General features: G+C 47.6%; 1 protein-coding gene across 5 annotated transcripts in view; it reads left to right on the top strand.

Annotated features, from left to right (window-relative positions):
- The window catches only part of LOC149328607 (uncharacterized), a 126,694-nt gene that overhangs the window by 26,802 nt on the left and 73,848 nt on the right, over positions 1-26,044 (top strand). For all 5 annotated transcript variants that reach the window (XR_016285872.1, XR_016285870.1, XR_016285869.1 and 2 more), the window contains 2 exons: positions 17,334-17,390; positions 22,990-23,092. Coding sequence is in view for 2 of the 5 variants with exons in the window: in XM_089562291.1 (XP_089418417.1) it covers positions 17,334-17,390; positions 22,990-23,092 (160 nt within the window). In the remaining 3 variants the exon portion in view is untranslated. The remainder of the gene's footprint in view (positions 1-17,333; positions 17,391-22,989; positions 23,093-26,044) is intronic.

Raw genomic sequence — 26,044 nt, 5'->3', positions numbered from 1 at the left:
ACTCGCACCGTGGGGTGACGCGGCACAACGCCAGACAACTAAAGAAACACTGGGCCAATATGAGACAGAGGTGCAAGGAGGAGATCGAAAGGCTGGAAAGTGGCTGCTGCGAGACAGGTAAGGGCAGTTTGCAAGTTTGCATGAATGGCTAAAATTTGGGCTATGCTTACATTTCATTTGCTAGCATGCTTTACGTGCCGTGAGGAGGCACTTGAAAATTCCACTTGCTGGGCATGAATACGGCTGTAAGCTGGGGACGCTGGAAGGCATAATTTTAAGAATAGAAGGGTAATGCAGAAATGCACGTGAAATCATGTTGACCGCAAAATGCAGTCGTGCCTCGTTAATATGGACCCGCGCAAGAGAATACCTCAGTAACTGGCAGTTCGCTGATGACATTGCTTTGCTAAGTCACATAGGAGATGAACTGCAAAGCATGATCAATGAGTTTGACAGACAGAGCAGAACGGTGGGGCTCAAATTAACATGCAGAAAACCAAAGTAATATGCAACAGTCTTCCAAAGGAACAGCCGTTCGCAATTAGTAGCGAGGTGCTGGAAGTAGTAAGAGAACACGTCTACTTAGGGCAGGTAGTGACAGCTGGTCCGGATCATGAGAAGGAAATAACGAGAAGAATAAGAATGGGGTGGAGCGCATATGGCAGGTTCTCTCAGATCATGAATGGTAGCTTACCAATATCCCTGAAGAGAAAAGTATACAACAGCTTTATCCCACCGGTACTCACCTATGGGGCAGAAACGTGGAGGCTAACAAAGAGGGTTCAGCTTAAGTTAAGGACAACGCAGCGAGCTATGGAAAGGAAAATGATAGGTGTAACATTAAGAGATCGGAAGCGGGCGGAGTGGGTGATAGAACAAACGCAGGTTAATGACATTCTAGTTGAAATCAAGAGGAAGAAGTTGGCTTGGGCAGGGCATGTAATGCGAAGGCAAGATAACCACTGGTCCTTAAGGGCAACAGTGTGGATTCCAAGAGAAGGCAAGCGTAGTAGGGGGTGGCAGAAAGTTAGGTGGGCGGATGAGATTAAGAAGTTGGCGGTGACAGTAGGCCGCAGCTGACACAGAACAAGGTTGATTGGAGAGACATGGGAGAGGCCTTTGCCCTGCAGTGGGCATAGTTGGGCTGATATATATGGTTATATGGATGTCTTGAAATATGGACAGTTTGCTTGAGGCCAAAAGTTTCTCACTGCATCTATGCCTCCTTAAATATGGAAATTTGTTGTCTGAACAATGGAAAGGAGGAAATGCACAGAGCCTATTGGGGCCCGTGTATTTTTGTCTCGTTTATTAGGAAGGTGGTAAGAACATGATCTCTACTGACGAAGCCTGATGTTTCATTTTCTGCATTTCGAGTGCAGGACACCATAGAAACTTGGTGAAAAAGTGCAAATGACTGTTGCGTACTCAATACGCCTAACCATCTTCCGACTTGCGTGAATGGCTGTGAAAAAGACTCCTGCTGCTTGTGCCACGTAGAAAGCCACGTTCAGCTGCAGTCAGCCAGCTGAGTGCTGATATGTAGTAACGATTGGCGGGAACAGTCGTAGTAGGATTTGGGTCTATTACCCATGGGACACCATCAAGCGTATCACAGATCACTAGGTGAATCAGACTGCACGCATTATTTCTAGCATAATGGTGACCAGGGTATTGGGCTTGTAGCCCCCAAAATTTTGTCTATGTCAACTTTATCGGCCATCATTGTGAATGGAAGTAGACCTTAGTCATAGCATCTTTTTGTGTGCGGTTGCATTTTTTTTTTATTGGGATTCGTTATTACAGAGGCATTGCTTTATGGGTAGTTTTGAGTGTCCACATTTACGAGGCATGACTGTACACTGCTTGCTTTTTTATTTAAAATTTAAGGTACATGCAACCTGTGTTATGTCACCAGTGTTCAAGCATTTACTTGTGCAGCCTCCCGGATTTTTAATAATATCGCACTGTGAGGAATATCAGCGCCTGATAGGAGTGCTAAAGCACTGATAGGGAGCACCATAACAGACGATGCTCACACTGGAGAGGACGTCGTGCTCTATAGGGATGTTGTGCTCTATAGGCGATTTCCCCGCTTATGGCCATTATAAGGCGCTTACGTGCTGCGTTATCAATGGTTGTGTGGTATTAAAAACCCAGGTGGCTGCACATAGAGCAACTGACCTTTAATGGTTCAACCTTTAATGGTTCTTGACATCAGCTCTGGTTAGGCACTTACAAGTGTCAGAGAAATGTAGTGAAAACAACACAGGACAGCACCTGCTGATGTGTCCTGAATTGTTTTTTCTGTGGGTAGTTAAGGAACAATTAGCACAAAGGACAAAAAATATCGGAGAACAATTTTTTATTGCCAAGTTTTCTGTTTGTGATGCAGTAGAGCCCCGCTGTTACTTCTTTCACGGGACTGCGGAAAAAAAGCATACCAGCTGGGAAACGTAGCAGCCAGGAAGAGCACGTTATAAAAAAAATGTACTTTGTTGTCTGCCTCTTTTTGTTTTTAACATCTAATAAGGGCATCATGGTTCCCTGAAATATGCTACATTTTGTGGCTTTTGCAAGCGTTAGTATGCACAGAATGTCCCGAACTCCCTGCAATGGCTCTCAGTCTGCCTGAGCAGCTGTTTGTGGAAGGGAGGCAGCAACAAAGAGGGCAGCCACTTTAAGCCTACAGAATCGTCATCTGTTCCAATCAAGGAATCACACTTTTAAACTGTAGGCGACAACGAAAACGTGAATGACAGAAACTTGCCTCTAAGCCAACCCGAGCAGCGTTCTCCACGGCATAGTTTCGTGTTCTTGCCTTCGGTCACTCGCACCGCAGCTACGATGGATCTGTGCCAACGGCCGCAGTAAATTTCACTCTGCCTACAAGTGTGCTCAGTGTTCATGTGCATCAAAACACGCCAGATACCGCCGAACACGGTGACAGCCAAGAACCGATGGAGTCTAGAGTTCCGCTTTGCCGGTCCGCCGACACCACTCCTCGCACACTTGATCATAGGCTGTTGAAATGCCAGCCAGGGCTAAGCCACTATTGCAAAGTGACATACGCGATGCAGTATGCGGGAAAGCTGCCGCATTTGTGGCATAACGGACGAGTTTGTATTGGATGGCTTTCCACGAGAGCTTGGACGGGACTGGCTCAAGAAAACATAACATCTGGGAAAGTGCAGCACCGGGGAATGTAACAGCGGAGTTCTACTGTAACTGGCTTCACTGTGCGTTCAAAACTTTTTTTTTTATTTCTCTTTAGCGGGAAGGCCAGCAGCTTCCAACAAGTCTCCCCTAAGTGAGCAGGTGGTGGCTACAGAGATACCGAACGCATGTGATTCAGACGGGGCAGGTTGTCAGCCACTCGTTGAAGGTCTGCCTGTGGTGATACTGCAGCCAATGCTAGACTGGCGAGGCAATGTGGATTATGGTCACACAGGTAAGGTGCTTTGCATTTTATTTATTAAGGCAAAAGCCTTTGATGGCTCATACTGTCGTCCGTTAAGAAAACGTGTCACACGCGTTTAACTTGGGAACTAAAAAAGATAGAAGAAAACCAATGGTTGCTTCAGATAGAGGAGGAAGAAAATGAACCTGGAAGCCAAGTTTGATGACTGTAGGTTAATTAGCTAATTAATGATAGGCAAAAATGTCAAAACTGCATCGAAATAGCGTGGACGTCGATATAGCCACGGGAACGGTGTGACGTCACATCCACCGGAAGTCGTCACGGCATAGTGAAAATTGTCACAGAATGGTCGGAAAAATGTCGGATTTGTGTCAAATTCAGTGGAAAAATGTGTAATTAAGTGCAATTAACACTTAAGATCCCCGAAAGATGTACAATTTGGGTATCGATATAGCCACGGTGTGGGTTCCTAAGTGGACACAGGCCACCACCCACCGCGGGTTCGAGCTTCGCGCGAGCCAAGGGCCCCGATCAGCCGTCACCACACACACACTGGGACACCGCTGCAGCGCACTCAACCTCCGCTGGGAGGAGAGCGATTCGCCGCAAAGAAATAGGCCTCCAAGTTCACAAAGGAGACGTTTATTCACGTCGTCCTCCAGCAGATACACACACACTCAATAGTCACCCCGTCCCGGGGGCGCGCGAGGAGCAAGGCTCCGCTGCGCGCACGAAGCGACTCGAGCAATGTGCGCCGCTAGCACGCCGCTGCAGGAGAATGTCCCCGCGGCAGTACTGTGATCTCTCTCTCGTGTCGATCGTTGGGCCGGTTGCGAGAGAGAGTGGGCAATCAACGCAAGGTACGCCTGTCGGAGGTCGCTGGACCCCGCTGGACAGGCTCGAGCCGCTGCAGGTCAGAGGACACGTGCGAGCGAGCTCGAGTAAGCACTGGTCCGAACGGCAAAGGCCGGCACGGACAAACAGTAACGTACGCACCTTACGCTGTCTCGGAGGGATCTCTCTCTCTGGGCCCCGCTCGGACGGTCGCGGGATCCGCGGCCGCCAAAACGGGTCCCGGATTCCCGCCAAAAGGCGCCAATGGCAAAGGCCCTTGGGGAGCCGGGGCGGAGCTGTGGCTAAATGACAGTGATTAGTCACCCAGCCAGCAAGGGAAAGAGGAGAAACAACGCGGGCGGCCGGCACAGCCGCGCAAAGGCGACGGCGGAAAGCCAGATTCCCACAACGGTAACGGTGTGACGTCACATCCACCGGAAGTCGGCACGGCATCGTGTCCTCGGCTTTCGCCTCTCAACATGTAATTAAGTTGCTAAAGTGTCCACGCATTTTTCTTATTTGTTTGTTTACAGAATATTGCAGGCCCTCAGGCAGGCCCTGGCAGAAGGGGGCAAGAGTAGCAAAAGTTGTACACAGAAGACAGCAATGAACGTGTCAAGGGTAACAGTAATGAACATTGCAAAATAGTAAAAAAGAATACATCAGTCATAACAGATATCAAGAAAAGGGAAAATTTTTAATTCCAAGAACCTGAAAATGTCGCTAAAAAGTGCCAAAAGCATTAAGCAGTTCATCAAGATTCGATTAGGTCAATCAAGTTGATGCTATTTGTTAGGTAAGGTGGCCGTCGGTTGCATTCTTCTGTTGTATGTGGAAAAAAAGAATATTTAAAAGCATTAATTCCTGAATTATAAGGAATATTTAAAAGCATTCATTCTTGAATTATAAGGAGTTATTTGTTCTTCATGCTGATGCCTCGTCAGATGTGTATTAAGTGGTTTCAGGTAGGGTAAGGGGCTCGTTAGCAACTGATGTTTTAGCAAGAACAGAAATTAGTCTTTGAATCTTATGTCGCAGTTGGAGCGTTTGAATATTATGCTTCTTCATAAGGTCAGCTAGCGAATCCTTTCTTCAATATTTGGAAAAAATAAAATGAACATCTTTGCGTTGGGTGCTTTAAAGTGCGTTAATGTTACGTTATGAGCTTGAGTCCCAAGTGGTGGAAGCATATTCAAGCTTAGGTCTTATGATTGATGAATATGCTAAGAACCTTACATCCAGTGGGGTTTACTTTGCTTCATGTCGTAGAAAAGACAGCTTTTTAAACGAAGATGAACATATGTTAGAAACATGCCTGTTCCAGTTAAGTTTATTAGTTATATAGTGACTCGAAGGTATTCATACTCACTAACTTCAATTAGAGGCTGCAATGAAGACTGGTGAAATGAATGTGTGACTTGCTTGTTTGCTATTTTCATGAAGACCATTTTATCATTATTCAATTTCATGGCCTACTTACTGCACCATGCATGAATGTGTAATTATTAAGACTCGAGTTCAGTAGTAATTGATCACATTACAATTAGTAATTGTATTTTGATCGCAATTTTAATTTGTTGTAATTGTAATTGCAGTTTAGTAATTGATCATAGCCATTTGGATTATACTGGTGTAGCACGAAAAGCATGTCTCCCTTACACGCTTTTCTTTTAAAGGGACCGGCTACTGAATTTTAAGCACCCTTTTTTTTTTTTAGTGCAACGAAAAGCTTGCTGTGTAAGGTGCCTAATTCCGCAGTGGTTTTGTAAGAAACGGTGTGGAATATTTCAGTGCATGCGCCTGTTTTTATTCCACAGCTTCCAGCTTCAATGCAGTTTTGTTAGGCATGTAGTTCCTTGGGATATGTAGTGCTCATCTACATGCAGTGTTATGCCTTTATCTACGGTTGCGGTCATGTTTCCAAAACCCCCCTCCAAGTTCCGAACCGTGCTGCTCCGCATGAGGCCAGCACGGTTCAGAACTCGGAGGGGGTTGTCAGAGACTTTTGACTCCGACTGTACTTGCGCGATATGACGCTCCTTAGGTAAGCTAACAGCCTTCTTGTGCAAAATATTACAGTCTTCATGTTTTATGGGTGATTCCTCTGCATGAGGACGCACAGACAGCGACTCGTGCCAGGTCTAAGGAATAAAGTGATTTATTCTCACATGCTGTCGCGGCAGTGGGCTCAGGTGTCGTCTTGGCAGAGGGGTCTCCAGGCCAGGAATCGAGAGGCCACCTTGGCGGTCGGGCCCCCCTTAAATAGCCTCCACCACGTAGCCTGGTTCCCCCTACCCTACTCGGGAGAGGAAGGGTACCCTCAATGACCCTTGTGGGGATGTGGGGCCCACATCCCCCCTCCCCTTTGCTTGATGTACTCAAGAGAGGAAGGGTGGTCGAGGGTACCCTCGACCACCCTTCGGGCCCCACATCCCTCCCCTCACTTGATGACCTCCGGTTTGGAGTCCATGGTGTCTTCGAAGGGGGGAGGGTAGCTGCATCAGCTCACCGCTGGCTGGATCAGCTGACCACCTTGTATCTTTTGCGGGAGCGAGGCACTGGACTCCTCCGGGGGCCCTGCCGGCAGCATCATGTAGAGCTCCTCAGCCGCCAGGGACAGGAGCTCTGGCTGGCTGGCCTGGAGGATGCAGAGGGCCGCGTCCTCTGGGCTGCCCCTCTGCAGAGGCTGCAGTGGCGCAGCGAGGGGAGAAGCTGCTGCAGCCACCATACATTTCGGCGGCACCTCCTTGTGCGCATGGAGTGCACCGGCCTCATGGCTGACCTGGTACACAATGAGTGTGCCGCAGAGGGAGCACAGGCTGGCCCGCTCCTCGTTATTGTACTCGGCCGGTGGCTCCTGGTCCCGCTCCTCCAGGGTCAGGCTGCGGCAAGGCTGCGGCACTGCCTGGAGGTCACCGGCACGAAGGGGCTGCACGTGGTCCCGCCACCTGGACCTCGTGCAGTAGGAGACGGCTGCTCCGTTGGCGACCGTGGTCCATGTGGCCACATGCCGCAGGACTCTCGGCCACTTGGGTCGCAGCTGCTCAGTGGCCGGTGCACCGGCTGGGTGCTGAGGGGGGCCCTGCGCTGGTTGGTTATGGGCCCTCTTGCGTTGGCCTGCACCACTGGGAGGTGCTCTCCAGTGGTGAGGCGCGTGGTTAGGCTGGCGGTGGGGGCCACCGCGGCCGTAGAATCTGCACCACTCGCGTGGCTCCTGCCGCCAGCTGAGTGGCGCACCTTGTTGGTGGCCACCGTTCGACGGCGGTCTTCCTTGCCTGCTGGTGTTCGAGCCACGAGTACTGGTCCGCTGCAGCTTCCTAGAGGGCATGCTGAGAGGGCGAGAGCATTGCGAGTGATTATTAGTCGAGAGACATGGGTGCAACCTGGCCCTCAGGCGTTAGCATTGGTTGTGAACCGTACCGCTACCTGCTGGTCTTCCTCAGGGTGAGGTCGCTGCATCGCTCCGATTTTCCACCGCTTCGCAGTCATCGTCCTTGTGAAGGTGGAAAGCCTTCAAATCAGCAACGTGGACCAAACGAGCGGAACTAGTAGATGAGCAGTGCAGTCTGTGCCATAACTTCTTACGGCCAGCCCACTTGTGCACTAGCGATGTGGCGAAACCGCACGCTGCGATACTAAGTGGGTGCGTTCTCTTGAGTACTAAGTCACCCGTGTTGAAAACGACACATGACGGTGACCTTTGTTGTACTGATCCACCTGCTCTATGCACGCGACGTCGAGATTTTCGCGAGCCGCACGCTGCGCTGCCTCCGTATGCTCCCAGAGCCTTGCTACTTACTGCAGCCACCTCCAGTAGGGCATTCTCTAGCGGGAAAGCCATATCTCTCCCAAAATTCAAGTAAACAGGTGTAATACCCACCGACCTATTCATGGTTGTCTTTGTAGCGAATGGCAATTCGGACAGCTACGCCTCCCAATCTCTGTGCTACTCAGTCGTCGTGACCAGCATGCTCTTCAGGCTTTTATTCACCCGCTTGGTTATGTTACTGTGAGCGTGGTAGGGACTTGTTCTCCTGTGGCAGATTTGAACTGCCCGAAAGGAGTCTACAAAGACTTTGCTTGTGAAATAACAAGAATTGTCTGTAATCAGGTCGGAAGGGAAACCGAAACGAGTGAACGTCTCCAACAGTTTTTCTCAAATTTGCTCCGACACAAGCTTCCTGAAGGGAAAAACTTGAACCCACTTGAATAGTGGTCTGTTATTACCAAGATGAATTGGTTTCCTTACGCAGACAGGGGGAGGGGTCCCATGATATCGCACGCGACCATTTGCCACGGGTAGTTGCTAACTACCGCCTTCATCATGCCAGCGGGCTTGCCTGCCCGTGGCTTGGCTACCTGGCATACCGGGCAGGTACGGGCGTATTCCAGCACATCCTTTCTCATGCCTGGCCAGGTCGCGACACGGCATAACATGTCGTAAGTCTTAATGCCGCTGCCATGCCCTGCCAGTGCTGAGTCATGGAAGTGCTGCAGGAATCATTTCCGCAACCTTCTTGGGACCACAGCTCGGAAAGGGGATGCTATCGCCTCTTCCTCGTCAAGCTGGGGGATATAGCGGAGCAGCAAGCCATCATTGTCCAGCAGATGCGTGTTGTACCTGCCCTCAGTGTTGCCGGTGCAAGCTACACTGCTCGCAAGCTCTTTTAGCACCCGCTGGCGTAGACCTTCTGCTTTCTGGGCCTCAATCGGCTCTTCTCTACTGACCGCTACTCCCCAGGACAGATTTCTCTCAGTCTCGCTCCTAGGCAGGCGAGCGGTCACCGCCACGAGCTGCTGTGCCTTCCTTCTCACACAGCACCATGCGGGACCTTTGTCCGTCCGCTCTTTCGCCAAACTGGGTGCGGCATTCCCGTCCACCCTCTCCTCCTCTCCAACAGTGGTGACGCCGCTTTCTATAGTGCTGGGCTGCGCCTCTGAAGCGCTTCCGCCAGCATTCCACGGTGCGCACTATAAAGCGTTGGCCGCCTTGTTCATGCTGCGCCGGCAAGTACGCAGTGGCGCACGCATAATGACGCAACTTCATTGCCCATCGCGCGAGTCTGCGTGCGGGGCTTTTGAGTCCCTTTAACCACGACAGTACCCGGTGATCTGCTACGCGGTGAAGACCGCTCCGTCTAGGTACATGTCGAACTCTGACAATGCGAACATGATTGCCAGGCATTCCTTTTCGATCACGGAGTATTTCTGCTCTGCCGACGCGAGTGTGCAGCTAGCGAATGCAACAGGGCGCAGTTTGCCCTTGTGTTCCTGCAACAAAGCAGCTCCAACACCGTAGTCACTAGCGTCTGTCTGCAAGACAAACTGATTGTTCAGGTCGGGGAGGTGCAGACTAGCGGTATTCGCTATCGCGCGAGCCAAGGCAACAAATGCGTCACTCTGTTCCTTGCCCCAGATCCACTTCGAGCCTTTACGCTACAGCAGGCTCAGTGGCCTTGCTAGCTCTGAACAGCGCGGGATGAAATGCCTGTGGAACGCAACCATCCCCAAAAACCTCCGCAAGATTTTCACATCAATGGGGCAGGGGTAGTTTGGAATTGCCTGCAGTTTGTAATCATTCGGTCTCAGTGTGCCATCATCCACGACAAAGCCCAAGAGGTTCACTCTCCTCGATGCCAACTGCACTTTCTTTGGATTGTTGGTTAGGCAGGCACGTCTCATTTTTTCGAGGACAGAATTCAGCTGAATGCGGTGCTCCTCAAACGACTGTGAGAATGTCACAGCGTCGTTGAGGTACGCCATGGCATAGTTGAACCTTGCGTCGCCCAGCACGATGTCCATCAGTCGCATGAACGTGCTCGGGGCGTTAGACAAACCAAACGGGAGTCGAGTAAATTCGAAGAGCCCACGGTGGCAGGTGAACGCGGTTTTCTCAATGTCACCTCCGGCCACCTCAATCTGCAGGTACCCTCTGCTTGCATCTAGGACTGTGAAGAACCTCACTTTCCTTAACGCGTACATCACAGCCTCGATCGACTGGAAAGGGTACGCAACCGTAGGCGTCAGTGAGTTGAGCTTTTGATAATCAACACACAGCCTGACCGATTCATCTTTCTTCGGTGCTAGATCCACTGGTGACGCCCAGGGACTTTGCGAGGGTCTCACTGCACCAGTAGCAATCATCTCATCATGGGCACAGTCGAAAAGCTGCCTCTTATGCGCACTTAACGGCCTCGGGTTACACCTGAAAGGGCGCGCATCACCCTTTTCAATCTCGTGCTGAAGCAGGTCGGTTCTTTCCGGTTTCTCTGGTTTACAATCTGGCTGCTAGTTGCAAGCATATTGTTACGTGGTGGCCAGCTGAAGAATGAGGCATGATGAACGATGGACAAGAGATGATCTAATGGTCGCTGGCCTAGCGTGAGCGCTCCGTCCCGCGCCACTGCCAGCTTCGTCTTCTTCGTAACAATATTGTGTTTTGTACTGTAGAGATTTTACTGTAAAGCGCCATCTGTTTTCTGTACCCTCAAGTTTTGTAGCCTATAGATGTGTTTCTTGTTGTAGCAGGCTGCTGCTTATCTTGTGTGTATAGCATGAGCTTGGGGAAGCTTCTCGATGTTTGAAGACAACACCACTGACACCAGTGTTTTTACTCACACAGGCTAACTGTGCAGTAACATTCGTGCAGGCAACATCAGCATGAAAAACAGAAGAACATTGTTGTGAAGCGAAGTGAATGCATTGCCACTACTTTTGTTGTGTTCTTCGTTCACTTGTAACATAACCGTGCCACAATAGTTTAGAAGAATCGATTGGTGGGTGAGTTGGTACTTGACTAGATGAAACAAAGCGCAAAAGGGACAGGACGAACGAAGAAACAGCGGAAACAAGCGCCTTGTCCGTGTTGTTTCTTCGTTTGTCCTGTCCCTTTTGCACTTTGTTTCATCTAGCCACAATAGTGTACAGTGCACTATGATAAAAGGATGACATAACACCACACTGCAACAGTTTTGAGTTGCTTTCTGGCGCCGGACTGCCATGCTAAGCCATGAGAAGCAGTAATGCTCTACTGTGTCTTATATGCACCTGTTGTACTGTGTGGTTTGGGCTGGGGTGCTTTATTTTTCATTCTCTTTCGTCAGCCCCCCACCATAGCATATGTACCTTAGGTGTGTAGCTAGCAAGCTAAATAGGTACTGTATTATGAGCTTGTGTTTCTGTTTTCTCACATGTTTTGTCTTTTTGTTTGTAGGGAACGACCAGCGAGAGAAACCCGGCAGCCCTGTCAGAGATCAGCCGGTTCCGCCAGCGGCTACGGCTAGCTGGAGCGGCTCAGGTGGAGCAGCTCCAGAATCGGCTGAGGACGGCTACAGGACCTCTTCACCCACTGTGCAGTCCGTTGCTCCTTCCAACACAGCTGCAATAGGCTGCAGTAATGCACTAGTCGCTTCTTGGACTGACAACAGCTGCGCCACTGCTGAAGCAGTGGCCGCTCCCGGTGGAAGTGGTTGGACTCCAAGAGGACCCATGGCTCGTTTGGAGAGAACGCTCGGTGAAGAAAATGACGTCAGAGCTTCCCTGCTCCGGGAAGAGCTTGCCATTCGCCTTAGACTGATGTGGGAAGATTACCAAAGCGTGTTTGCAGAGCGGCGGCAGGAAAGTGTGTTTCAGCAGCAAATCCACCAACTCGAGCTGCAGAAACTAAAGCTCCAAGTTGAAATTGCGGAGCTTGAGAAACAACTGAAAGAGGAGCAACTCCGTGCAATGCGAGAGGCTCAGAATAAAAGTGACCCACATTAAGTGCAATTGGAGTGCTGTCTGAATGCCTGCACGAAATAGTGTGGCAGGTTCACACAAGTGCACTTTGATTGCATGGTTTGAATTGCATGGCTCATTGTAGCTGTGCCGCCGCGGTGGCTCAGTGGTTATGGTGCTCGGCTGCTGGCCCGAAAGACGCGGGTTTGATCCCGGCCGCGGCGGTTGAATTTCTTTGGAGGAGAAATTCTAGAGGCCCGTGTACTGTGCGATGTCAGTGCACGTTAAAGAACCCCAGGCGGTCGAAATTTTCGGAGCCCTCCCCTATGGAGTCTCTCATAGCCTTAGTCGCTTTGGGACGTTAAACCCCATAAACCAACCATTGTAGCTGTGAAGCATTGCCTCAGAAAAGCCTAATTTGGATCATAAGCTACCAGGCTAGCATGTATGACAAGCTGTCACGTAAGAGGTGGCAGTTAAGAAGGAACTCCTGGTGGCCTTTAAAAGCCAGGCTGGGCTGGAAACAAGCTGTTTCGCCGGGTTGAGCTGAACCCGGCCTTGAAGTTCTGTGCTCGGGCCGGGCTCTTGCCTGTGCATAGAGGGGCTGTGTACAGTTCTTAATTCATTATTTTAGAGTGAATTACACTTGGGGCATCCTGGCGGCAACACGGGTGAAATAGGGCATGACATTGGCTGGGAGAAAAATTGCTCAACGCTTATTTACTTATTTTTTAGTGTGGTATCGTTGCGTTTTCCTCATACAAAAGAATAACAAGCAGTGTTGCTTTTTTTTGTGTTTTGACTGGAACATCTCGGAAGTGAAAGAATTCCGGTGCTAAAATCTTTCCAGGCACTAATCATAGACCCGGGATGATAGGTTAACTATGTCATTTGTAGGCAGATTTTAATCAGTCTCACTCACAGTGCAATGTCCAAGTAACTTCAGATAGGCCAGCTGTGGTGAATGGTACAAGAGGAGAACTTGAATGGCATTTTTCAGTGATCAAATAATAGCAGCGAAATACAGGTTTTTCTCTAAATTGCAAATTCTTGCCGCAGACTGCACTGCTGTATTGTTCGTAGTGAAGCGTTGCAAAAGACCTGCTCACGGCTCATTTGCATGACTGTGTTCACCTGAGTTCACGGCACCACTGGCTTGAGTTATTTCAGCTGTCGGCATGACACACCATTGGTTCTGTAACATGTAACAGGTGAAGGCGGGTTAGTTGGTGGTTGACAATGGAGTGCATATTGCAACCACGCTAAACGGCGAGGGACGAAGAGAGGAAAGCACAGGACAAGACGCGCGTTTTGTCCTGTGCTTTCCTCTCTTCGTCCCTTAGTCAGAAATAAATATATATGAAAGCATTTTTTTATTTATGAATTGCCAGCACATGGCATGGTTCAGAGGGTGAACTGAATTTCATGGCGCACCTTTAACTGCAGCCAACTGACATTCTGTTGAATGCAGTTTGAAAGCTGAACTTTAGTTCAACTGAACGGTAGTTGAAACTGCCCGTGTAACCGAGGTACAGATCAACCTTGCTGAACTAAGCAGTCCTGTGAATGTGTGCAGCTATCATTAACAAAATCGCTTGCCATATCACTTGACCGCAACACTGTGAAAATGCACTTAATATGCATTTGCATTCAGCAATGCTTTAATTCTTCAGTAGACAAGGTAGCACTGATGTTTACATGTTTGTGTTGTGTGCTTTGACTGCTTGCATTTTGACTTGCCTTCTTCGGCATATGCTCATTGGGCTAGGGTCTGCCAGAGGTGTCATTAGAAAAGGCTGGCATCCGGCACTCTTTGTACGGCATCCACAAATGGGAATCGCTCAATTTCTTGCTGTCGTGCACAGAGCCGGGCCAGCTAGCAATAGCGTCAAAGAGCTGCACCCGACAGCCTGCGTGAAACCAGCATAATACCAGTTAGTATGGCTGGAGCGTGTTTGTTTCCTGGGTTCAGTATAAACCATCAAGCTTCATTGGTTTTCATTTTACAATGAAGCACAGCTAATAACAGAGGGAGTTGGTATATGTACCTCCCTCCGCCCTTAGAAAACCCACTCTACATTGAAATCTAACATACCTGCACCCAGCAAATGACACCAGGAAAGTTTGTCAGTAGGAGGACTACCTATTCCTTTACAGAATGCACGTAAAGTAAATACAGTCGAGCCCACTTATAACAATACTGGTTATAACAATATATCGGATATAACAATGGTCAGTCATGGCACCATCAGCTTTGCTATGTGTTCTATGGTAAAATAAACTGCTTATAGCAATGCTGTCAAGGCACATTATTGGTTATAACAATTAAATCTGGTAATTGAGCATCAACCGTTATAGAAAAAAAAAGAAGGGAATGCTACAACCACACCAGCAAAACCATGCTTACAACACAAAAGCGCGCACATGTGGGGCCGAACAATGGACTGAGCTGGCGCAGCAACGCCACGAAAGCAAAGGAGGCAGGCGTCATCGCGTCACGAGAGCTGCTGCATTGCTGCATTGGCTGCGCGCGCCATGCGTACCCCCAATCAGTCAGTGCAATGCGCGTGCGTGCAGCCAGCGCGGTTTTTCTCTTCTCAGCTGTCACCGCACCCTTGGTTCTGCATGCTTCTTGAATTTCCTGTAAGAATCACTTCCGGAAAGCCGGCTTGATTCCTGTGACGCGGAGGTGCGCGAAACTCCCGGTGGCGCAGTGATGGCGGTGCTTTGGTCATCGATGAACGGTGAACATTGTTCCGGTTCCCTGAAGTTCGAATTAACGAGCTTTTACAGGCATTAGAACAATCAAACCACTCCGGATATTTACTGTCAATAAATGCTCTGAAGTTTGTCATCTTTTCTTTTTTTTTTGCACAACCCTGTTATAACAATTATTGGCTATAACAATGGTATTTCCATGGCACTTGAATATTGTTATAAGTGGGCTTGACTGTAGTGATAACTTCTGCAGCTCAGATGGATTTGGATGGCTGGATGAGTTATACCTGCATGATGAAAAAATAACATGGAAAAACAGGGCAGAGGCTAGAAGTGTGTCAGCAGCGCTGGTATCATCTTGGTAATGAAGGGAAACTAGCTACGAGCACGTGAGCAGCTTGTCTTCACTCGTGTGCATGTTGGAACAGCGCATTGGTAGAAGGCATTGTCTCGTGCTCTCATAGGTTTCGCTTTTATACAGAGCGCTTGGATTTTTATTGCTTACCTGCATGTTTATGATAAAGTATCTCTTGCATTTGCAAAACGTTTCTTCACTGTCGTCACCAGGGCTCTTAATCCGCACGCGTGTGCAGTCGATGCATCCGGTTCCGCCAAGGACTTGGCAACTTCATAAAAGTCCCGCATCACCTTTGAGAACTTCAACACATCAGGGAAGTGCACTATCGTTGGGTGCAGGTGCATTGCATGCGCAGGTGACCTTCCCAACTACGCTGCACACTGTCGACTGCAGAATCTTCACCAGGTCCCCCGCGATCGTTTGAAGTGTGCTATACTCCGTTTCATACATAGCAGGCAACGCTGCCAAAGCTAGCGCTCCTGTTCGCGCAGGCTAAGTCCGCACGCAAAAAGTAGTTCGCCATACAACCAAAGCGAACACGAGCATATTTCGTAGCGACAAATTTTAAGTGCCGTGACTGGCACCTCCTGGTGTTCGTTTTACCTCTTGCCACATTTTCGTCCTGCGACTTGCGGAGCTTTCGAGAAGCAAAAAGTACACATGGCGGTATGATACGCGGTTGGTAGGGCGAATCGCCTCTACTAAATCCGCGCCCAACAAGTAGTTCACATTCCGTGACAATTATGGCCAGAGAGCCTAAACACTGAGCGCCTCACAGCTTCGACCGTGGTTTTCAATGCTACCGCTTCTTTTTATACCGCCCTTTGCATTCGTCCAAACAGTGACCGGAGTTTCGAGAAGAACAAATGATACGTAGGGGAGTAGTGGTTTCGTGGATTCACTACTTCAGCAACCTCCGCAGCATTGCCTGCTACGTATGAAACGGAGTATAGTCATGTAAAATCTTAACACCATTATCAGTTTCATCACGGTAGGCAGAGGTGTCCCCTGCTGTCTGCGCTTTCATGCAGAGGCAACATGGCAAGCAGCTTCCGCTCGCTATCCTTTGGGATTCTTTAGTGGGTGAGAAATTCTTTGTTGTAGACCTCCATCGGATTTCTGCAATCACGCGAGCCAGTCTTCGAACTTTCAGCAAGCAGTACGCCTTAGATACATCCATGGTGTAATAGATTAACTCAAAAGTAGCCATCCTCTGCACCGCTTCCATTCGGGAGGTAGCCATGCTGGAGTAGCACACAAGTCGGCTTCAAGCTAGCCCAGAGGCAGACTTGGAACTTGAGCCGGCTTCGAATGAGCTAAATTGACCATGAGTTACCTTTAATGTCGAGCATGATTTATGGCACGCAACGAAGCTCTCTTGAGACCGACAGAAGTCAAGATCAAGCCAAGTTACATTTCTGCATTTGGGGGTGAATTTCATGGGTTTGCCTGGATGAGAATACCATTGCTTGACATTGTGCCTTCAAATTGCTTGTGAACGGTGCCGATTTTCAGATTTAATCAGAACTGAATTGCTCATAGTTTTCTGTGTACAGCTTTATGGGCCAACCTTTGATAGATCACGTGGACGTTATTGTGAACGAAGAACAGATGCTCGTTTATTTATGCACTTAACAGCATATGTTACCCATGTGCAAAACTGCAGCCAGATGGAGTATATATACCTCAAGGTCAGGGAAGGGGCGGCACGGCAATTCGGTCGCATGTAGCATCACTAAGTGCGACATAAGAGTGATATCTGTGCCATCGGTCTACAAAAGGCTTGTGTACCGCCTCTTGGCTGTGATTAGTCAGTACCTGTATTGGCATTGTTGTGATTAATATTATAAGGGTTTGTGTAGGTCATGAATCAAAGGCCGTTGACTATTTTCTGGTTGCAAATTTCGTCATGCTGCGAGCCGTCATTATTTCCAACTTGCTGAATTTGAATGGCCAATTTATCCAGACCGATGCTTTGGTCCTGTAAACATAAAGTGCATTAAAACAGCTTCCTTTTACGTAATGGGAACAAATTTTAGGTCCGTTTCCAGTTTTAACCATTGACAGTTGACTATGCTGTGTTAGATGTAAAGCATTGCCCGAAGCATTTGCGGCCATAAAAATTTTTCGAAAAGGGGTGTTGTAGGTATAGGTAAACCTACTTATTACATGTCATTGATATCATCGCACTTATCTCATCTGTGCTGTCTTCGAGATGTGGTCGCTAGCTGACCAAAGTGCGCGCAACCAAAGAGTGATTCTTCTTTTCTTCTCTTCCTTTTCTAGGAGACAGGTGAAGAAAGTTGGACCAGCATGTCATGTGCCCCGTCGGAGCCATGCCAGGTGCGTTTGGTTTCACCTCTTGCAAGTCTGTGTGAATGTGGCAGTACAGAAAGAAACAAACTACTTTTGGTTTGAAAAGGTCTTGGTTTTCTGGAGCACTTGAATCCCAACTCCCACCTTTCCTTTATTGCTTTATTTTGGGACTTATCGTACTGTGATTGCTTGAATAGTACAGCCAGTACTTGTTAATCGAACTTGATGATGATGATGCTGACCTTTTGAGGGGTCACGCGTCTGCATGCTTTCCTTTGTAGTGAAAACTACACTGAGATACCTAACTCACACTTCACATGACTCGCCGCCGACCTTGAATGACCTTGAACGCCGACCTTGAATGACCATGGGGAATCAGCTTCTGCTGGGAAAATAATTTTTAATGAATTTGTATTCTCCAATACAGTTTCAGTTTTGGTTTCGACAGCTGTATATAAGGATGACGTCACAGCTGGTGCTGAAGTCACATAAGACGCAACAACCACAATATTAAGGCGAAAGCTTTTAATGGCTCATACTATCGTCCGTTAGCAGAGGGTGTCACACCTTTGGCAGCGTTGAACTTGTGTTAACTCGGGAACTAAAAAAGATACGAGAAAATGAATGGTTGCTTCAGAGAGAGGAGGAAAAAATGAACCTAGAAGTCACGTTTGATGACTGTAGAGTAAGTAGTAAATAATTGTAGTCAAAATTTTCGAAATTGCATCAAAATAGTGCGGACGTCGATATAGCCACGGTAACGATGTGGCGTCACATCCACCGGAAGTCGTCACGGCATAGTGAAAATTGTCACAGAATGGTCGGAAAAACGCTGGATTTGTGTCAAAAGATGGAAAAATGTGTAATCAAGCGTAATTAACACTTAAAATCCCCGAAAGATGTGTAATTTGGGTATCGATATAGCCACGGGAGCGGTGTGACATCACATCCACTGGAAGTCGTTACAGCATGGTGTCCTCGGCTTTCGCCTCTCAACACTTTAGTTGCCAAAGTGTCCTCGCAATTTCATTTTGGCATGCACTTCCGCAATTTCATTCCGAATCCAGAGGCGTAATGATGTGATGCCTATGTCAAGCGCACGCAATGGAGTGCACTTACGGAGAGTGCACTTTACTCTATGGTGTACTAAACAAGAAAGCAGAGTGCGCTCGTAGATACGGAAATGGCAGCTGGCTAAAAAACAATTTTTCGAAATGGCAATCTATAAGCGCAACCTTCGTAACTATGCTTGTTTATAGATGCAGAGCATATAAAAAATGAACATAACTTAATGTTCGGCCATAGCTGCATTACATTTGTTTTATGGTAATAGCGTAGCAAGTCAAGACAAGTTCCTAGCACATCCAGAATCCAGACAACAAAAAACGTGGTGGACTACAGCGTGCTTTTGTGATGTATTGTTTTGCTGGTTGCTGTGATAACACTTGCACAAACAAAAAATATGTGTAGCAGGTAAAATCAACTTTTATGTGCTTTTTGCTATATGTTATTTTATGACCAAAAAATCACTATGTCTAGGCTACATGCTCAGCCCTCGAAGTGTGCTCTGTAAATGCACTCCAACCTGAGTGCACACTTTGACGAGTGCACTTGTGTTACGCCGTTTAGCTGTGCTAGGGTGCACTTTTAGCAATTGACATTCTTCATAAATGCACTTTGTTTTGCGTGCTTGACAGTGGTATAAGAGTTACGGTCAATCAAAGTGACGAAGCAGCGAATATACCGCATAAACGCGTGTAAGGGCCGCACTTTTTTTTCCAGATTCGGGAGCCAATTTTCAGAGTGCGGCCCATACACGCGATTTAGAAAAAAAAAATTTTTTTAAGCAAAAACACAGCAATCAGGAAATGAACGGCATTTATTCTGGTGCACGCTCATCCCAAAGAAGCCGCGCAGCATGTCCGCTGTCAACGCGTAGCCGTTGTTCCGCATTTCCATCACTAGCAGAGCAGTTCCAGAAACTCACACGGCTCACTCGCCTCGGAAAGCGCGTTTTTTGCAGCTTGTGTTTCTCATGCACCCTTTTGATTGCACGGTCATCGGACGCACTTCTCGGCCACGTCGAGTTCCCTGTCCGCGGCACGCTTGCTGCGTTCGAGAGCTAACTCCCAGCCGTGTAGCTGATAAGGTGCTTAATTGGCGGCAGCACGCGAAAGCCACAACTACCGCGAACGTGCTAATCCGCCATAAAAGGCTGGAGCTGGAGATACTGATGCTGATTAGATAGCGGGAAGTCGCGGGGGGGGGAGGAGAGAATTGACGATGATGATGGCTGCGGCCTCGGGCGCCGTCCATGGACGGTTTTTGGAAGCTCTTGTGCGCGTGATTGGCCTCCGCGATCAAGCGCTCCGCGATCGAGCGCACCGTTGTTCGCAGCTGGAGCCGATCGCGGAGGCCACGGCGCGTGCATTTAGAAGGCTATTCCCGCCTGGGTCATGGAAAGTTCGGGTGTGGCCCTTACACGGATTTATTTTTTTTTAAACATTGCCTTCGGGAAAACGGGGTGCAGCCCATACACGGGTGCGGCCCTTACACGCGTTTATACGGTATCACAGCTTTTGTATGCCTCATGGGGCCTGAGTGCTGTCTCAATTCATGCGCTACATCATATCTGTCATTTGGTTGTTGAAACTAAAACAGAGAAAAGAATTCTATGGTATGTTACTTGCTGGTCACAGGGAAATTCAGTGCGCTGATTCGTGTATACGATGATGTGCTCATAGTTACAAAGAAACGGAACCAAGAATTGCTGGCACTACTTTTTTTTTTACAACACGCACCTATGCTCATTGAACTATTGTGGTTAAAATGTTGTGCAGTTGAATTTGGGGTTGTATTGTGGAGTCCCAGCCTTTGCAGCTGCATTTTGATGAAGGCAAAATGCTGATGCCCACGTAATATACAATATTATTGAATGTAAAGAGCCCCAGGTGGTAAAATTGTTTCAAAGCCTACCACTGTGCAGTCTCTCATAGCCCAGGTGTACCATATTTTCCGGTGTATAAGACGCGGCTTTTTTTCTAAAATCTTGCTGGTGCGACCTATACAAGGGTGCGTCTTATATGCGAATTTTTCATCTTTTTTTTTGCGAGTTCATCGATTACTCCGGTTCATGCTCAAGCTTTTTTCACCTCAAAAATATCACTACCAATAACGCGGTTGTAACACGGTTAATACTTCAATACCGGGACCGCCGTGCGCGTTATTCTAGGTGATCTTTATCATGAAACGGCGGGGATGACGACTTCCGGGATCAGAAACGCGCGGCTGTTTCGGAGGCCCCAAGCAAAAGTAATGAGAAGCCCCAAAAGATGGTGACAATCGCGCTTCTCGCCATTGTCAAGACAAGCCGGCGTTCTTTTTTAGTCACCCTTTGCGACTTTTTTTTGCTCCGTGTACGCAGTATATGTTTCAGCCGAGTTGCTTCCAGAAATTGGTGAACCTTTTGATAGCGCATCTGAAGATGAAGGCTTCGAAGGTTTCAGGTAGAAATAAAATGTTGTTATGGACATATGGGGAGCTGTATCGTTTTTTCTTTCTTTTTTGCTAAAACAGGGACGGGTATGGCGTGAGTGTTGCCTTTTTCGATCACTTAGCGTTGCTTAACTCTTTCGCTACCGCGGAAAAATGCACAATTTGGAGTGTACTGAAAGAAAATTTTTTTTTCGCAAGACCTAATGCACCCAGCACATATTGCAACGCATGAAATTCTAGCTTATTAGTTACACTTCTGAATGAAACAAACAGAAGAGTTGTGTGTGCAAAAGTAAATGATTATTTATTTGTGAAATTTGCTAAAAATACAAAAAAAAGTATTTAGCAAGAACAAAAATTACCGGCTGCACTAAGCCCGAACTTGATTAGAGGAAAACTGGAATATACAAACTGTTGCACATGTTTATAGCTGTCATTATTCACAGTTTCAGCTATGAGAAAAATTTACTGCACTTTCCATGGCTTGTCAAGTCAGGGGTCATGACTGTGGTGCCACTGTGAAGAGCAATCAGGGGTGAAGATGTGAAGCAGAGGTAGACTGACAAGTGCTTCACATAAGGTTTTATCTTTGTTCCTCCCTTGTTCTCTGATAGCCGAGCTTGTCGTTTCTTCTTTTTTTCATTCTTTTCGGTTGGTGTTGAATGGATTCTATGGGAGGATTGGGGGCGTGGACTTCTTTTCCCTCATCATACCCGAAGATTTCTTGAATGAGCTGCTCCCTGAAAGCCAGCTGATAAAATTTGGCATTTTAGACAAGCTCTAAAACATCAGGATCAATGAAATAAGTTTTATCGATGTGGTTCAAAAGCCAGGACACTTTTCAAGTCTTGCCAATAGAAGCTGCCGCCACTGAATCATCCGGGTCCGTTACGTGCAAAATAAACAAACAAAAAAAGCGAAAAACCAATTTTGAGAAATGATTTTTGATGGCAGAGGGCCAGAATAGATTATTCTGGTATTTCAGTAGAGATACAGTCGTGGCAGGTCAACAATTCCAATGTTTATGATGATTCCAATGAACATCAGAATATCCAACAGATTCACGTCTTCCCATGAGCCGTCACGCCGAATTTGCTGAGAATCTTCATCTATGCATACTTATTGGTGTTTCCGCACACGGTCTTCGTCATTTCCGCCGTGAAGAGCATAAAAAAAAGTCGAAAAGTCGAGCAAATCTCCGAGTGCCGCTCCGCAGCGATGTGCTGATATGGACACCTAGCTGTCGTCCTGGTTGACAAAACGCTACGCGACCTTGAGCATTTGGCAAACTGTCTTCGCCATACGTTGTCAAGACCTTGAAGCACAAAAATAAACCACTGTCATCAATTACAAACCGTGTGCACCGCAGAAACCACACTGCGAATGAAAACAGAACTTACATGCAAGTACGCGCTGGCGTTCCAGGCTCCCGAGGCGAAGTCTCGCTGTCGAAACCGAAGTCCGATGTTTGTACATTGTTGCCCGACTAATAACCACTGCTTTCGTCGCAAAAAACGAAACCGAAACCGGCCGACGTGCTCGGTGTCAGCTTTTGCTTTCGAGGAGCGCGCGGCGACGCGAACGCCATTTTCTCCGGCTGACGCTGCTGCGGCCGTTCAAAGTTTTAATTTTCACGGCGCCCCCTCATGTCAAAACACTGAAACCAAGGCTGCAATCGAAAGAACAGTTGTTGAGCTCGCTAACTAGATGGCGTAGCACGTCCACGACGCTCCAAAATTAGCTTTTTTGTGCGGGCGATTTGAATTGATCATATGCGAACGATGGCCTATGGCGCGGTAGCGAAAGAGTTAAGAATTGCTCACAGGTACGGTGCATTTCGCGATAGTCGTGCAAGCGTGTTTAATTAAGCCTCACTAGCCTAACTGGGTAAACTGGGGTGCGTCTTATACACGGGTGCGTCTTATATACGAACTTTTTCAGTGACAGCTTGCATATATGGCAGGTGCGTCCTATACACCGGAAAATACGGTAGCTTTAGTTTGTTAAACCCTACGTACCGTATCATATTATACCTTGCCATACGATACCTCACCATGGTTTAGAAGTGAAATTCAGACCCTGAGAACTGGATTTCTCCGCTTTTGTGCTAATGACCGGTTGTGTTGTGCAGGAGTCCTCAACTTGTAACTGCGGACTTGAGAAGAAGGTGGAGCAGCTTGAACGCGAGAAGCAAGAGCTCGTGAAACAGCTGGCGGATTCTCGGAACGTTTCCGGTGAGGTTTCCTTCTCTTCGTTTCCTTTTCAGTCTTCCGTTGATGGCGCTGTTTCTGCGGGCCTGCAAAGCAACCACTTTTTCAGCAAGAAAAGCGGTCACTAATATTTATGCACATTTGCCTCGGGAGTGTTTCTTGGAAATCTGCACTTGAAGAAGCTGCTGCGTTGTTACGCGTGAACAGAACTACTAATTCGTGGCTAAAGATGAACTCACTTGTTTACACATGTACAGTTTTGATTTTCCTGCCATACAGATCACACTGAAACATCAATACTTCTCTTACTTTTGAATTTTGGAGAAATGTGCATTGCTTTCGTCGGCTCCTAACACATGCAGGGGCAATTTTTTTCATGATCTTCAGCCAGATTGAAGGAGTTCAGACACCAGATATCGGAGGCATCTTTTCTTCTGTGCAATTATGCTCAAGAAATTTGTATACATGGACCACTGCGAGGTATTTGCCTACGAGTGGTAGATGGTTTATTATTGAACGCTCCATAATAGGTTTGGTTGTGAAAAAATTGCAAACTCCTAACCAATCCTTAGGAAGTCGAACACAACTCCTTAGAAGTCACTTAGCCCTTCTTTGCAACTCTAAAAGCACCATTATGGTACACACTCATCAATCTTGATGCCTCTTTCTTTTAGATAAGCGCTGCTTTGCCACTTCTCTACTCCCACAGCCATGTCATGCACCCTCTCACATGAATCGATGCGCCAACCACAGAGCAGTGAAAACTTTCTACACACCCTGACGTTTGCGCAGCTGGCACCCCGCCAACTTCTTGACTCACCGTGTCTGACATCACACCTCGCTCCCATTGGTTGACTTATGTGATGTCACAACCTCTGCCGACCAATCCTGAATTAGTGTGACAACACGCACGGCTTTTCTCCTCAATGTCATCTCTAGCAGTGTTGCATTAAAATCAGGAATGTTGCCACCATAGTTGTGGTAATCCTGCTACTGTTCTTGTGGTAAAAGTAATGAAGTATGCAGTGCCCAGTTGATAACCTGCATTTGAAGATGGTGTAACTGTATGTCTGCTTAAAGTGGCGTCAGCATTGTGCTCAGAAAGCTTGCAACCTTGTATAGGTAGTATTTACAATGACGTCACACATGCGACAGCGACAGCTAGGGTAGTGCTGTCAACCATGCTGGCCACCTCTTACGCCATATCGACGAACCAAGCTGTGTGAGCTCCTACTATTGGATATAAACTGCATTAATATCCTAGACGTCCTACATCCTACACACGTAGTCACTTAGGTGACTACGTGCAAGGCTTGGACACAGTAGCCAGGAAAAGGTACAGAAGGCAAAACTCTAGCCTAGGACGATCGAACTGTGTGTTCAGCAGTTCGTAAAGCCACTGTGACCAGGAAAGCAAAAAATGACGATGAAATCCTATGAGTTTAACGGCACATGCTTACATCCAGACCATTTTTAACCAAATGTTATCGCTAGATGTCGCGTGTTCAGCCTGAAACACGCCCAGAAAATGTCCTAGACAAGCGTTTTGCCCTCTGTACGAAGGAAAGAAGCCTTGTACAGCAGCGTTGGCCCATTTTTGCTCACAAGCGATCAACTGTCCTTCGACATTCATGTTGTGCGAAAGGTTGAAATGTCTGGTATCAAGGGCTACTTGGTGCACACAACTTGCTATGTGATGCATGAACTCAAAGCAAAGAAATCCCTAGAGGCACATAACTATCTCACGAGTCACGAGTGGCTTCGTCCAAAAGCTGCAACTTAAGATGGCTGACACAAAATGATCACTACGCACCTTGTAGGTCATCTCTGTTATGTTGATAAAGGCTCAGCGGGGTTGCCGACACCATTTCACACGACGCTTCACTGTCAGTTCGAACATCCTGCTGCATTGCCTGCGAACGACGTTGGGCACCGAAGAAAGCTCACTTTTTTTTGTGTTTTCACGGTCACCAGACCTTCGGTCCGACCTGTGGTTACAACCTCACGCAGCGCAATTGACCGTGATGATGACAGAAAGTGGCCGCAATGCAGATTACTGCTTGTCGCACGCTGTTGATGCTGCTGAAATACAAGGTAGCAATGATAAGCAGCCACCAACATTGCAAGTTCGAGCCTTAGCAATGGCGGAATGGAAGGGGAAGCTTCCAATAGAGCATTGTAACTTGCCCGTGAACCACAGGGTTGACCACAACTTATACACAATTCATCGAGACCTCAAATGTAACAGATACGGGCAGAATACCATATCCAGGAGAAGAGTACTATAATATCTCATCTGGAAGTTATACCTGTGCAAGTCGCACCCACCTACAAACAGCACATTTTCTGAAAAAAAAAAGTATACATAAGTCACACCAGTCTATAGGATGTGCAGTCATACCTGCCAACTCTTCCAAATTTTTTCGTAAAATGTACGAATTTGGACCTGTATTACGATTTTACGAATCATGACTCAAATTTTATGGAAAATAAATGTTTGAGAGAAACGTTTGAAATTCTATAAAAAACCAAACCCTTGCCAATCACCTTGCGCCACCACAAGCGAGGCGAAATTAGCAGCAGCAGCTGGAACATTGTGCAGTAAAACATTGTTAATTCCTACTCCTCGGTCCTCGTTAATGCAGATAATCCGGACTGCCGCCAGAGTCCCGCCAAATGCCCATGTAGCACTATGTCCTTGGGAGCTCATTATTCGGATGCCCAGGGCCTGGCATCGGTCATTTCAGACAGGCTCCCGAAACTCATAGGTTAAACTGTTTGCCGAAACATTCGTCCCCTGGCCCGAACTACCTGTTACGTTGCTTCCAGTGCTCCTCTGAGATGCACGTAGGTGTTTTGAGGATCGGCAGGCCCCGGCGATAAGCCGGTCAAGAGTCTGGCTGCATAGCTTCGCTTTTGGAGCTTCACCGCCAGGCCGGAGTGGCAGCGGCTATCGGCTGCACTTATCAGTCAGCC

The sequence above is a fragment of the Amblyomma mixtum genome, chromosome 9, assembly GCF_055824585.1.
Source record: "Amblyomma mixtum isolate Tamu chromosome 9, ASM5582458v1, whole genome shotgun sequence".
Taxonomy (NCBI): Eukaryota; Metazoa; Arthropoda; class Arachnida; order Ixodida; family Ixodidae; genus Amblyomma; species Amblyomma mixtum.
Note: the sequence above shows the minus strand (reverse complement) of the source record. Positions and strands in the feature narration are given on the sequence as shown.